Here is a 15432-nt window from a genome sequence, read left to right as displayed (position 1 = left end):
ACAACATTTAAAGCCAAAAGCAATGATAAATAAGGTGGGAAGCACAGTAGACGCTTCAAACGGGGTTGTGCAGCTCACTGTAACTCAAATAAGGCATAGTAACAGCTGTTGTCGTCAGTGTGAATTGCCCCATTAACACATAATGGTAAAACAACATTAGTGACCTTTCTTCTAGCTGCAAGTGAAAAATAGAACCAGAAACTATGTCACGAACTGCAATTTCGGTTAATGAGACACAGATAAGGCCCAAGGTCACCATGGTTTCAGGCCGTCCTGCCATCACAATTCAATATAAAGTTCCATGAACCTCTGACCAAACAGTGTCCCATAGGCTACAAAGTAAGAGGTAACATTCACAATGCAATTACTGTATTCCTGCTCAGGAGATGGCATGGAAGAAAAACACATTATCACCAAAAAAAGAAAACACTTTCTCCCTCCCAAAAGCAACAGGTTTTTTATTCCCCATACCAAACTAATACTCCAGAAGCTGCCAAAAAGGAATTTAATCAGTGCGTGATGGATTACAGAGGTATATTGAAAACCAAAATATCAATGAAACGGCAGCACTCAGCAGGCAGGCAGGCAGATAGGATCTGGATGGAAATAAGTGACCCAGTCCCTGCTAACGGAAGGAAAACTCTTGCATGGGGCATTGCTGGAGATAAATAAATGATGATGATTGCGTAGCTTTGAAAGGGTTCAATGCAAGGCTAAGAAAGTGATGCAAGCATAGGTGTATTTAAAGCACATAGAAACAATGTCCAATGTGTAGGATTAAAGTCCTAAAAATAACAAATCGCAGGATGTTCTGACTATAATAATTGCCAGACAACCATTGTACCAAAGTGATGTCCCAGAAATGCATTTTAGGTCACCCAAGGATCAGATACACAATACATGCACAGATATTATCGTTATCCTACCATAACTTTCTAACCTGTCCGATCAACTAAATGACCAATTGCCATGGTACGAAAATTATGGGGATGATATTTCAGAAGCCCAAACATGGGCCATCAGTGTACGTTTACTGACATCTGGCAAATGCACAAGAAGCATGCCTAATGTTCTGCCTTAGCCACCGGTGATCTTCAACCCCCTACAACCCCTCAAGCACCTAAAAAGTTACATTTTAAGCTAAGGGCTGGCCAATCCTGTAACCAACAGCAGTGCGCACTCCTCCCAAACACACTAGGCAGCTGAACTCTGGCTTTCATTAGATTATTCTGCCAAGGGTGTGGAGTCACAGCACACAATTTCCTTTGACTGTGTTTCAAGTCTGGGTATCCATTTCCAGGGAATAAACAGAGCATACTTGGTGCAGTCACAGGAGCGGCGAAACCTAGGCTCACTTAAGAGCGAAGGAGCCTCTGCGCTATTAAAGAGAAGTAGCCCCCCTCCCATCTAAAGAAAAACATCCCTGCAGCAGGGACTGGAACATAACGAAGTACAGAGAGTGATTCAAGCCGCGGGATTTTTATTATTATTATTTTCTATACTTGGCTAGAGCAATGAAATGTATTATTATTGGACATTCAAATGTATGAATTGGACTAACGTTGAGTGCAGCACCCTAGGCATGGCTGGGATATCTATGAAGCATATACCAGCTGTAGATTTAGGACTTAAATCAGCTACAGTAACATCTTTTACTATCAATAACCCCCCCCCCCAATCATTCCGGCACTGCATCATAAATAGGGTTTGCCTATGGCACTCTAGAGCACAGAGACATTTGGCTATTCCCCAGCAGAGAGCTGGCCTCGTTATGCATGGCTACTGAGCAGGCTCTGTACATGCGCTAATGTACTTCAATCCACCCCAGCCTCTAATGGCAGCATAGCCCCAGTTGTATGAGCACAAGTGCTCCATGCACTCCCTGCCGCCTACTCTCAATTGCCTGCTATGTGCCTACCCAACAGGTAATGTGGGAGATTCCTGTTTACACACGCCGGCGTCCTAGCTGATCCACTATACAGTATTAATTACATTCACCTAATAATAGCCCTTACTACTCATGCCAACCCAATAACATACAAGCAAGCGCTGTTGGCTAAAAAATTGTGGCTGGCAGCAAAGGTACCAAATCCAAAAGCAATGTCCTTAGATTATTCAAGCTCCAAAGCTGTGGCCCTCCTGTCGCTTCCTAGGACCAATCAAATCCCTATGTAGAGATTACAACTGACCTACAACTCCTAGCATACCCTCACAATATAGGTCAGGTTAGGTTGGGAGCCCCAGGCCAAACATGTCTGTGTGTGTGTGTATACAGTCCGTACAACCTTGAAATCAGTAACACAAAATAACTATATACATGATACTGTTAAAGCCACATAGGTCCTTATTTTGTATTTTCTGGGCCAATGTTGGACTACTGTTGAAGGACACGCTATAAAGGCTTTCAGGCTCATTTCTAGTAAGGACAGTCATCCTTCAGCGCTCCAGATATTGCAACGCAGCACCTCCCACCATCCCTAGATTAGTGGCGCTGTTAGGAGGAATGCTGGGAGGTGTAGTTCTGCACACAAACCAAATCCAAGAGAGCTGAAGGTTGCCTATCCCTGTGCTTAGCCACGTGCTCCCCACTAGATGCCTTGCCATAAATATGTTATTGAAGGGAGTTAACCCCATACAATTCAGTTCATTCATTCCCACACACAGGTGCAGCCGCCAGGCTCCCTGCCTTGCCCAACACAGTAGCCCAAGTACACGCAGAGCCAGCTGTCGGATCACGATCGGCATGTGAATGGCATGCATTGAACCTGACACTGTCAGAGGCAAAATACCCACAAGCAGAAATACAACCTTTACAGGATATAAATGTTCACCACTGACAGAAAATATAATTCTAAGCAACTTTCCAATATACATTCATTATATATTTATATTGGCTTTAAAATGATTGGTAAATAGAAGCAGTACCGGTCTGTCCCTTTTTTTATTTGCAGCACTGCTGGTTGTGACTCCTGAAGCTAACAGCTAACAGCTAATTAACAGACCAGGGAAGAAGCATACAAGCCTCACTTCAGGAGTCAGAACTAGAGGTGCAGGAATGTGCCAGACACATACAGGCAATTTTTAAGGGGGTTTCTATTCCCTTTTTTCCTAAGGCAGTCAGTAGGGCTGGGTATAATCGCCGAGCCCGGCTGTAAATGGATATAGCGGCATTCGCGTTCGGCCAAGCCCTTCTGTCACACAAGCAAACAGAGCCGGTACACTTCCCACGGATAAACAACCCGGCTCAGGAGATAGAATACCTCCGCGCTGTCACGGCTCCAGCAGAACCCAGGACATACCGCTTCCCCCCCCCCTCAGGTCGCTGTCACCTTAAATGTGAAAGTGCCCCTCATTCCTAAAGCCAGCAGGCTGTCTCTACTCACCGCCTCCGTCTCCCTCCATTCCGGAACTGTCACACACAGTAAAGACACAGAACCGCAGCCTTGTATCCCGGAGCTCCGTCTCCCTTCTCCTCTCACACACAAACAGCACCCAGGTACGCACTCCCCACTCCTAGCTCTCTAGCAGCACTGCAACAGCTAACGCACCGCCTCTCCCTCTCTCGCCACGCCCCCTGTCACATGACGCTCTACATCCCACCCAGCCCCTCACGGTGTCATGTGGCTTCTCGGGTATAAATTGAGTGGGATTCTGCGCAAATTATCAGAAAGGGTGCAGCTTGGGTTCGTTGCTAGGGTAGCAAAATACATGTAGAGGCTAAATGGTTATTATCTTTGTGGTTGTGTTCAAACAATGTGTATGTAAAACATTAAATTGAAAAGAGACGTGGTCCTGTAATTGACCAAATTACATTTTATATTTTTATTCAGGATAAGTACCAACCCGTTTTATAGGAGTGTGTGGGCTGGGTTTTATAGGTGTTTCTCAGGTGGAGATTAACTGATATTTATGAGGTTATCCTGTAATATGTGGTTTATTTGCAGAATGCATGTAACAGGGCTGTCCAGACTGTGCCTTCCAAAGGAAAACTTCACTTCATACTCTTCATCAGTGATCCCCAACCAGTGGCTCGTGAGCAACATGTTGCTCCCCAATCCCTTGGATGTTGCTCCCAGTGTCCTCAAAGCAGGTGCTCATTTTTGAATTTCGGGTTAGGAGGCAAGCTTTGGCTGCATAAAAACCCAGTATAATGCCAAACAGAGCCTCCTGTAGGCTGCCAGTCCCCATAGGGGCTATTAAGTAGCAAATTACAGCTCTTATTGGCACCTCCAGGAACCTTTTTCATGCTTGTGTTGTTCCCCAACACTTTTTCAATTTAAATGTTGCTCACGGGTATAAAAGGTTGGGGATCCCTGCTCTTCATACTCTACTGGCTGTGGCCACTGACCTGCCAGTATCTCTGTTACAGGAACATATGTATTAATATTGAAGACAAGGTAATGTTGTTTTGCCCTTAGCAACCAATCAACAATTAGATTTGAAGGTCACCTGCAAGTTAGAGAATTAAAAAAAAATATCTGATTGGTTGCTATGGGCAACATCACTGGTGATATATGTCTCCAATGTTAGATAATATGCCACTTAAAGTGGCCATGCTCAGATGGACTTCAAATAAAAGCTGGGCCCTCCAGACTAAAGCTGGCCATACACGCACCGATAATATCGTACAAAACCTCGTTTCGTACGATATTCGGTGCGTGTATAGCATGTCGGCAAGTCGACCGATATCGCAGGAAGCTGCTGAAATCAGTCGACTTGCCGATCGGCCAGGTTAGAAAATTTTGAACGGGCGCCATAGAAGGCGTCTGACCAAAATCTGCCGTCAGGGCTGAATCGGCAGAAGGAGGTAGAAATCCTATTGTTTCTACCTCCTTATCTGCTGTTTCAGCCCTGAACAGTGTGTGGCGGGTCTGACGATGTTTCTGCCATCGCACAAAACATTGTCAGATTGCCACGTGTGTAGCCACCTTTATTTAGAAGCTTATTGGCCTATGAATGTGGGCCACCATGACAGCTTGCCTAACCAGTTCTAGTGATTTTTTTCTTGCCCAACAAGATTTTCTAACATGCCCAAGAAATATTTGTTTGATATAAAATCAGGCATTTTAGAAAATCCAGATCGGCATGTTGATATGGTCCTCTCTGGATGGGTGTTTCTACACCCATAGTATGATATGATCATTGTCCAAGTGGGTAAACATTTGAATCAGTCCAATTTGGCCCAGTGCATGGGTTATCAAAATCTTCCTGCAATGTTTAAAATTGGAGGACTAAAAATATTTTTCTGTGAGGCCTATTAACTGCTAGTGAAGCCACTGATAGTAACAACATTTGGGGCTATCTGTAGTTTGTTCCTTGTGAATGGCCACCTTAAAGCTAAGGACCCACAGAGCAAGTTAGTTGCCTGCCACCTAGCGTGGGCAACTAACCACTCCAAAATGTACCAGCAACAATAGGAGCCGCCAATGGAAAAGCCAAAGGCTTTTTTGAAGTCGGCCAAGCTTTCCACCTGCAGGCAACTTTGTGCATTGGCCTTTCCACTGGCAAATACTTTTGTATAGGTCCTTAGCCTAAAAGTGCCCATACATAGGCAGATTTGAGCTGTTTATTCTGCCCCTTCAGACCAATTTTGCAGCTTATCTATCCATGTTCTGACAGCCTACATGAGCAATATCTGATAAAATATTGGGCAGATGTTGATCAAGCAGGTTTGATTTTCCTGTTGGATCTGCTTGTTCATGTGGTCCTTGTCACCGACAGCCTGTATTCTCATAGTCGCAATCCAATCGTTTTGCCCTAGTGGATCAGCCTGATATCACCAACCTTAGGCATGTCAGAGAAAGATCTGCTGGTTTAGCGAACTCACCAAACGAGCAGATCTAATAATGTATGGCCAGCTTAAGGATAATGCTAAACCAAAAATAAAGGCACAAAATGACCAGTAGTAAACAAAACACTCACCAAGAAGAAGTGGCGTTCCAGGTGCACCCTCCCCAGACCCTCAGCATAGGGTGCATAAAGCAAAAAGCAACAACCACTATGTGCAAATAGGCACTCAAGAAATTCTACAGGGGTCACAAAATTTTTAAACATAAAAAAGACTTTATTCAAAGTTAAATTAAAACATGTACAACACCTCCAGTTTAAAGTAAAAAAAAATTTTCTACCCTGCCCCAATAATTGCCCTATCCTGCAAACCATTTATTATTTTGAATGCTTTAGTACAAAATACCTGTTAAAACTTGGCTTCCGGTTATTTGAAGAAGGGCAGTTTGGCGATGCAGGGGTAGTATCAGGGGAAGCGTCCACTATGTGGCGATTCTCTTTATTGCTGGTGGAAAGTCATTTCAGGGAGATTAGTTGGCCATGGTAGCAGAGATTTATCGCAGGCGACTAATCTCCCTGTGGGGCATTACCCTAGGAGTCCCAGAAGGCATGGGACAGGATCAGCTGAACGTTTTCCAAAAGTTTTATTTACTTGTTTACAATGTGATAACTATGACTAATTTATCTATGAGTACATGGTTGGGCAACACAACACAAAAGACAAAAATCACTAAAACCGCCCAACTTTGTTCTCTATTGATTGAAGCACAGTTGCTCCCAGATGTACTAGACTAGACACTTCATCAATACTGTACTTTCCCATAGTGCAGGGAATGTAGAGCCTAAACAAAGTGAAACTGAAAGCAAGATTTCCATATCTGATTATACAAAAAAACACTGCACTACTTACGGAATACCTGTACCAGAAAAGATACACAATCTTTTAGGTTTGGGGAATAAATCTGCTTGGGGAATAAATGCTTTACTTTTAATAATGTGTACTAGGAGGGTTATTTCCTGTGCCTGTCTCTACCTCCTTTCTGAAAAGAAAAAAAAACTTACTAATTAGCTGTTGACTGTGCAACCACTATTTTTACAAGTGATATAACTTGCTTTTCCAAGTGACTGTGGTATGGTTGTTATTGTAGGGAGAGGTGGTGCTATAGCGGCAGTGGGGATAATAGCCTCTGAGAAGGTACTGTGGCTGTTGGACAGCAAGTATAGTAGGGAGAGACGGTACCTATAGTAGCAGTGGGGGGATAATCGCCTCTGGGAAGGGACTGTGGCTGTGGGATAGCAGGTAAAGTAGGGAGATATGGTGCTTATAGTAGCAGTGGGGGGATAATAGCCTCTGGGAAGGGACTGTGGCTGTGGTATAGCAGGTATAGTAGGGAGAGATGGTGCCTATAGTAGCAGTGGGGATAATAGCCTCTGGGAAGGGACTGTGGCTGTGGGATAGCAGGTATAGTAGGGAGAGATGGTGCTTATAGTAGCAGTGGGGGGATAATAGCCTCTGGGAAGGGACTGTGGCTGTGGGATAGCAGGTATAGTAGGCAGAGATGGTGCTTATAGTAGCAGTGGGGATAATAGCCTCTGGAAAGGGACTGTGGCTGTAAGACAACAGATGTAGTAGGGATAGATGGACCTCATAGTAGCAGTGGGGATAAAACATTCTGAAAATGGACTGTGGCTGTAAGATATTATGTACATTTTGGAGTGACGGATACAACAGAGCAAAAGCATCACTGTATATCACAGTGGCCCTAAATGCTGTCTTTCAGCTGTGTATCTTAAAATGTGTGTACCTCAACTAAATGAAATGGTAAATCTATCTTAGGTGGTACAGTGGCTTAGCACTGGTAGCTAGCAGTGCTGTAGTCTTGAAATCATTTCTTCTTGGGCACCTGCAATGTGTTTGTATTATCTCTCTGTGTCTATGGGGGCTTCTATTACAGTACAACCAAAAAAAGTGAAATTGGTCTGTAGTTGAGAATCTAATTAACCTACTGCCCTGGGCAAACTTCAGCCTAGGGCCACCCATAATTTTGTTACAGTCTTGCTGCAGTCTTAACAAAATTTACCCCGTTCTTTTAAGGTAAAAGTGACCTTAAATTGTAAGCTGCACTGGGCTTAATGCAAAAATTACAATAATATATATAAATACAATGTTCCTGTCATCTTTAGCTTTGTACCAGTTGCTGTTCTTTTGGATGCAATGTAGGCTGTTGTTTATCAAGTTCTTTGCTTTGCCTTTGCCAAAAGGAAAACCTGGCTGTCTCTTTCTGTCAGTGAAATGCTGGCATAGGAAACACTGATAAAAATGCATTTAGCTTGCTATTTTTGGTATTCATATGCCAGTAACACATCTTAATTTTACATAGGTCCAATGTACAAATGTACTTAAAGCATAGTGTTATATATTGTTTATTCTGACAGTCTTCTGCATTAAAGAACTCTTCAGCAAGTGGTTTTACCTGCTGCCACAGGACCAACCTGGGTCACTTCTCAAAGTAAGGCAGAGCAAATGGATACCTGGCATAGGTAGGTAACTCCATCCAATGGGATTTGAGAATACATTGGTTGGTTCCCCTGTTATAAAATAAATACTAAAGTACACAGAGTAGCAGTAAATGAAATAATTCAAATGAGCTCACACACTTGGTACCAAAGTGACATTCAGGTCCTAACCTGGCCATCCATGGGCAGATTTTAGCTGCAGTTTATGCCACTTCAGACCAAGTTTGCAGCCTATCTGCCCGTGTTTGGGCCTTAAGCTGCCCATACACCTTCAGATCCGCTCGCTTGGCGATGTCGCCAAGCGAGCAGATCTTCTCCCAATATCCCCCACCTACGGGTAGAATCCAGGCCCTCAGGGCCAAACGATCAAATTATAACGACGTGTATAGGCAAAGTCGATCCGGGGACCGCATCAACAAGCCGATGCAGTCCCTGATCCGACTAGATTTTTTAACCTGCCCGATCCATATCTGGCCGAATTCAGGCCAGATATTGGTCGGGAAGGCCCGTCAGTAGTGCCCATACACGGGCCGATTAGCTGGCGAATCGGTCTAAGGGACCAATATCGGCAGCTAGAATCGGCCCGTGTATGGGGACCTTTACCAATAGTCAGATATCTATCAGATAGATTTAGAAATGCAAACAGGTCGACAACAGCACCAACTGCAGGTAATTTTTGGGTCTGAGGTGGGTAATAATTATGAATAATTTCTTCAATTATTCCTCAGTACAATAATATGCAGTACAGTACATTTGAGAGACCTGTGGCAAGTGTAAGCATGGGCTGCTTAACCTTCTTTCCAAAAAAAACCCCAGTGCAGCAGTTATATTATTTATAATAGATCACAATGTGGAGGAACCTTTATGTGGACAATTTACATACAGTGGAGGAAATAATTATTTGACCCCTCACTGATTTTGTAAGTTTGTCCAATGACAAAGAAATGAAAAGTCTCAGAACAGTATCATTTCAATGGTAGGTTTATTTTAACAGTGGCAGATAGCACATCAAAAGGAAAATCGAAAAAATAACTTTAAATAAAAGATAGCAACTGATTTGCATTTCATTGAGTGAAATAAGTTTTTGAACCCTCTAACAAAAAAAGACTTAATACTTAGTGGAAAAACCCTTGTTTGCAAGCACAGAGGCCAAACGTTTCTTGTAATTGATGACCAAGTTTGCGCACATTTTAGGAGGAATGTTGGTCCCACTCCTCTTTGCAGATCATCTCTAAATCCCTAAGGTTTCGAGGCTGTCTCTGTGCAACTCTGAGCTTGAGCTCCCTCCATAGGTTTTCTATTGGATTAAGGTCCGGAGACTGACTAGGCCACTCCATGACCTTAATGTGCTTCTTCTTGAGCCACTCCTTTGTTGCCTTTGCTGTATGTTTTGGGTCATTGTCGTGCTGGAACACCCATCCACGACCCATTTTCAGTTTCCTGGCAGAGGGAAGGAGGTTGTCGTTCAGGATTTCACGATACATGGCTCCGTCCATTTTCCCGTTAATGCGAATAAGTTGTCCTGTGCCCTTAGCAGAAAAACACCCCCAAAGCAAAATGTTTCCACCCCCATGCTTGACGGTGGGGACGGTGTTTTGGGGGTCATAGGCAGCATTTTTCTTCCTCCAAACACAGCGAGTTGAGTTAATGCCAAAGAGCTCTATTTTGGTCTCATCAGACCACAGCACCTTCTCCCAGTCACTCACAGAATCATTCAGGTGTTCATTGGCAAACTTCAGACGGGCCTGCACATGTGCCGCCTTGAGCAGGGGGACCTTGCGAGCCCTGCAGGATTTTAATCCATTGCGGTGTAATGTGTTTCCAATGGTTTTCTTGGTGACTGTGGTCCCTGCTAATTTGAGGTCATTAACTAACTCCTCCCGTGTAGTTCTAGGATGCTTTTTCACCTTTCTCAGAATCATTGACACCCCACGAGGTGAGATCTTGCGTGGAGCCCCAGAGCGAGGTCGATTGATGGTCATTTTGTGCTCCTTCCATTTTCGAACAATCGCACCAACAGTTGTCACCTTCTCTCCCAGCTTCTTGCTAATGGTTTTGTAGCCCATTCCAGCCTTGTGCAGGTCTACAATTTTGTCTCTGACATCCTTGGACAGCTCTTTGGTCTTTCCCATGTTGGAGAGTTTGGAGTCTGCTTGATTGATTGATTCTGTGGACAGGTGTCTTTTATACAGGTGACTAGTTAAGACAGGTGTCCTTAATGAGGTTGACTAATTGAGTAGAAGTGTCTAACCACTCTGTGGGAGCCAGAACTCTTAATGGTTGGTAGGGGTTCAAAAACTTATTTCACTCAATGAAATACAAATCAGTTGCTATCTTTTATTTAAAGTTATTTTTTCGATTTTCCTTTTGATGTGCTATCTGCCACTGTTAAAATAAACCTACCATTGAAATGATACTGTTCTGAGACTTTTCATTTCTTTGTCATTGGACAAACTTACAAAATCAGTGAGGGGTCAAATAATTATTTCCTCAACTGTATAAGTACATAGTGTTATAGACACAACGAAGGTCAGAAACTGGCACACCTAATTGAGTTAAAATATAACTTTTACTTATATATAATTAAAATGTTACTAAAAATAGATAGAAAAGTAAGGAAAAGAGTATTAAAATTCTTACTCACACCCTGATCAAGTTTAAATTTTTAGTAGTTACACTCCTGGATACTGTTACTTACAAAGTGTCTGCATTCATAATTGGTTTCTGGGCTAGCAGCGTTTATGGCGCTGACAAGAATGATTTGAGTAATATTATGTGTAAGTTGTATGCTGTGAAATCACTGGCAGTCCTATCTAAAGGTCCCCATACACGGGCCGACTATAGCTGCCGATATCGGTCCCTTGGACCGATTCGGCAGCTAATCGGCCCGTGTATGGGGAGAGCAGAGCGGCCTGGCCGACCGATATCTGGCCTGAAATTGGCCAGATCTCGATCGGCCAGGTTAGAAAATCCGGTCCCCGATCCGACTGCCCCATTGCCGCCCCCACATAATCCGAATTTTTTTTTTAATCTAAATGCTCCCCGATATCGCCCACCCGTAGGTGGGGATATCGGAGGAAGATCCGCTCGCTTGGCGACATCGCCAAGCGAGCGGATCTGCTCGTGTATGGCCACCTTAAGGCTGCTGGATACTATTACTTACAAAGTGTCTATAGTCGTAGTTGATTTTTGAACTAATAACATTTGTGCGATGGCACAAATTGGTTTGTATAATGTCCTGTATGATTTTTTGTTGTAGGAGCAGTACCAGGCCTATCTGACGATTGGGTATTTTTCAAGAAGGTTGACACTCCAACAGTACAATAAACTTTATTGATTAATCGTGTATGTGTTTATTTTTCACCACTTATTTGTAACAAAGTCAGGTGAGTTATATAAAACCTTCATGGAATCCTAATAGTACTCCCCCAGACGGAAAAAGCTCGCAAGTAATATTGAGCTCAGGGATACCCTGGACATGTGTAAATATTGTAACTGATGTTATTCCTATCGTACCAAATTTACCCAGTTCAACATTTAGTGTTACCTTCTTTGCAACGGTAAGTTGAGACCTGCTATCTTATTCATAAATACTGTGCACCCTAAAAATCACTGTAGTGCGAGGTTCACCACACTTACCAATTTACATATAAGTGTGACAAATATATTTTACTATATATATATATTTATATTGTAAATGGAAGTAGGGGTACAAAAATAATATACTGTCATGTAAAGAGGGCCAACTTGTACGGAGAACTAATATTGAAATCTGTGTCAGTTTTATGCTTGAGTTTTTGGTTAGCTATACTGCTAGAGCTGTCAGGATCACCTCTATCATATCACAGAAATTGTCAGTGTGTTTTTTTACTGGTGTGTGTCTCAATTGTTTGTGCCATTAAGGTCATAGGGTGGGGAGAGCATTCAAAGCTTCTCTGTTTTCTTTGGTGATGACAGTTTCTATGGACACAGGAAACAAACTGCACTGAAAAGAATAAAATCCTAAAAAAGCCAGGGAGGTGGTTTCCTATCCAAACAAGTCTGATGCTTATTATATGTTGGGCTATTTTTGTCAGTGTATTTGGTGTTTGTATACTGGAAAAAAAACATGGTAAAATCAGAATTTACGGGTAGTGTGTGTATGTGTTTGTGTAAGCAGCAGAACTGTGAAGGAGCATCACATCAGGAGGAGGCGATTTTGCATTAGGACCGGAGGGGGAGTTTCATTTGCCGTGGGAAATAAGGAAATGATTAGGCTCACAAAAATGTCACCCACATGTATGATTTAAAAAAGGAGGGGTCCCTGGCAATGTGGGAAAACCGTGGTTCCCATCTGAGGGGGTAACATAAATGAATCAGTAATGTCAATCAATATCATGCGATATCACGTCATTTCTAGTTTTACTTAAATATGCTGCTCCCTCATAAGGGGTCCCCCTGATGTTGGTTCTTTGTAACAAATGCCTTTCTGGACTACCGCCACCCATAAATTTTTTTTTTTTGCATAATGAAAGAAAACTTAATTCTTAGACACTTTCCAGTATATATTTATTGATAAATTGCATATTAAAGCTACATTTGTTTTTGTTCCGTGGGTCTGACTTTTAAAACAATGTAATAGGATTCAGGTCTCCTCCTCAGTTTGCTTGCAACGTTGTTTTAGGAGTCAGAGCCCAAAGTGCAGGGAATGTAAACAGTTAGGTGTTGCTTTCAATTGCAATTGCATTCACAAATACCTTTAAAACCACTGAAATATTTTACTTAATGTATATTGGAAAGATGCTTAGAATTACATTTTCTTTTACAGAAAAAAATAATTTTTGGTAGAGGACCCTTTTTAAACCAGCCCTGTGCCTAGCTACAGAGCAATAAGTAATTACCTTACCATGGCCATGTATCTAATTTTAACCTCCTGTGCTATGCCACTCTTCTTCTTTTTCTCTAACTTCCCCTTTTCTCACAGTTTTTGTAGCTTTATTGTGCACTCTGCACCCTTTGGCGGAACTCTTGCTGCTTCACGTCACCTTTGACACCTTTTGCATGCACGTTTCTGAGCACTGCTTAAGCAATTAGAAGCCAGAGAGAAGATTTATTCATTGTTTGGTCCCACCACTATCCTGTCTATACTCTGCTGTTTTATTTATGGGTTTCCTACTATACTTGCTCTGATCACATAGTTAAACCCATAAAAAATGTCTTTTGGTTCACATCACCAAAAGCAATGCAACAATTAAAGGAAAAGGGCCACTACAGCCCTTTAGAAGAAAAGATCTGTGCCTAAAGGTGCCCATACACCTTCAGATCCGCTCGCTTGGCGATGCCGCCAAGCATGGGGATCTTCTCCCAATATCCCCCACCTACGGGTGGGCCATATCGGGAGAATCCAGGCTAATTCGAACATTTGGCCCTGGGGCCAAACGATTGAATTATAACGACGGGTATAGGCAAAGACAGTCCGGGGACCGCATTAACGAGCCGATCCAAGATCTGACTAGATTTTTTTATTAATTTCAGGCCAGATATCGGTCAGGCAGGCCCGTCGGTGGTGCCCATACACGGGCCAGTTAGCTGCCGAAACGGTCTAAGGGACCGATATCGGCAGCTAGAATCGGCCCGTGTATGGGGACCTTTAAACCCCCCAAGGGCTCTGCTGATTCCCAGAACATGCTGGACCAGCTTACAATATATGGTATATATACAAAAGAAAAGCCACTGTACAAGGCTAATTAGTAATTAATTCAGAGTGATATTACATGGCATCTCAGAAACCAGTGCATTTTGTGTCTGAACAATGTAGCATTGGATTCTATGAAAGTGAGGAACCTTCACTTTCTGCACAATCCCTAAGCTTAGCTTCTCAACAGCAGCCCAGAGCATGCCGATCATTGGTCATCTACACTCAAAAGATTGCCTTACAAGATCCAAGATGGTGACCTTGTGGGCAACTTTGAAGGTAGACTAGAGCTTTAAGTAAGCGTACTGGGTTAACTGTAGAGCACAGTACTTATTGTGATAGGGCTGTGAAACTTCTGGCCTGGTACAGTAAGTTCAGTATATAAAGTGCAGTGTTTCTAGTAATATTCATTTTTAGGCTTTGGCTCTCAAATGTTATCATGGAATTGCTTGCAATGCATATATTTTTTAGGGTTTAGTTTTCCTTTAATATCCAGTAGCAAAAAACAGTAAATCGGATGCCCTTTCTAGATTTTAAGGCAGTAACCTCTATACTACTCCATCTATTTATAAGAGAGTGGGCCCTAGAAGACAGGTTCCTTGGTGGGCTATATGATTTAACACTGTATGTTTAAAAGAGGACATTAAAATTCCTGATTTAAAAAAAAAATGTACATGCTATTCACTCTCATCCTGACTTGTGGACTTGGGCTAATCAGGATAAAATAACCCAACAATGTTTTGTTTACTAATGCAGAAAATAATCTGATCACTTCATTATCTTATCTGTCCTGTGCCATTTGGGCCTCTACTTAAAGGACAATGAAAGGTTAATATAAATTAAAAGTAAGTCTAAAGGCATTCTCTTTAAGTACTTACTGCATATCTAAATTCCCAGATCCCTGCTTGCTTCTCTGAGATATGGTGCTGGCAGCCTACAGCAGTGTGAAGCCTACAGTGACATCACTGAAATCTCTCTCCCCTTCCTGTAGGTGCCAGCGGCAGCCTTCCTATTCTCTGAGCATGTGTGTAACTTGATCCTGTCTCCTGTTCTGAGCTACACATACCCACCAGCCAATCAGAAGTGGATCTGGCAGAGGGGGGAGAAGGAGGGAATGAAACACATGTGCAGTATGAAGCAAGGAGGGAAAGGAAGGGAGAATACCTTTTTAGAGATGGCTGCCTGTTCTAGAAAATGTGAAGTAAGTGTGACTAAGTAAATGTTTGATTAGGTGAGCCAAAAGTGTGGCGTTTTTACTAAACAATAGGAGGGCTATTGGGCAGTATGCTTTTTAAATTTTGACTTGCATTCTCCTTTAAGGGCTCTGGCACACGGGGAGATTAGTCGCCCGCGACAAATCTCCCTGTTCGCGGGCAACTAATCTCCCCGAAATACCATCCCACCGGCGAAAATGTAAATCGCTGGTGGGATGGCATACGCGGCGGCGTAATTTC

At 42.8% G+C, this 15432-nt stretch overlaps 1 protein-coding gene and 1 long non-coding RNA gene across 2 annotated transcripts in view; one reads left to right on the top strand and one right to left on the bottom strand.

Moving 5' to 3' along the window:
• Positions 1 to 3554, bottom strand: part of cyth3 (cytohesin 3) — a 60337-nt gene extending 56783 nt beyond the window's left edge. The window contains 1 exon segment of the mRNA NM_001079413.2: positions 3384 to 3554. Coding sequence (NP_001072881.1) covers positions 3384 to 3402 — 19 coding nt within the window. The 5' untranslated portion in view covers positions 3403 to 3554.
• Positions 3555 to 8230: 4676 nt separating this feature from the next.
• Positions 8231 to 11650, top strand: LOC116407679. The gene is made up of 2 exons (XR_004220496.1): positions 8231 to 8328; positions 11564 to 11650. It is a non-coding gene; the product is annotated as an uncharacterized LOC116407679 (long non-coding RNA).
• The last annotated feature ends 3782 nt before the right edge of the window (positions 11651 to 15432 follow it).

The sequence above is a fragment of the Xenopus tropicalis genome, chromosome 9, assembly GCF_000004195.4.
Source record: "Xenopus tropicalis strain Nigerian chromosome 9, UCB_Xtro_10.0, whole genome shotgun sequence".
Taxonomy (NCBI): domain Eukaryota; kingdom Metazoa; phylum Chordata; class Amphibia; order Anura; family Pipidae; genus Xenopus; species Xenopus tropicalis.
The sequence above is the reverse complement of the archived record's forward strand: the minus strand, read 5'-3'. Positions and strand labels throughout refer to the sequence as shown.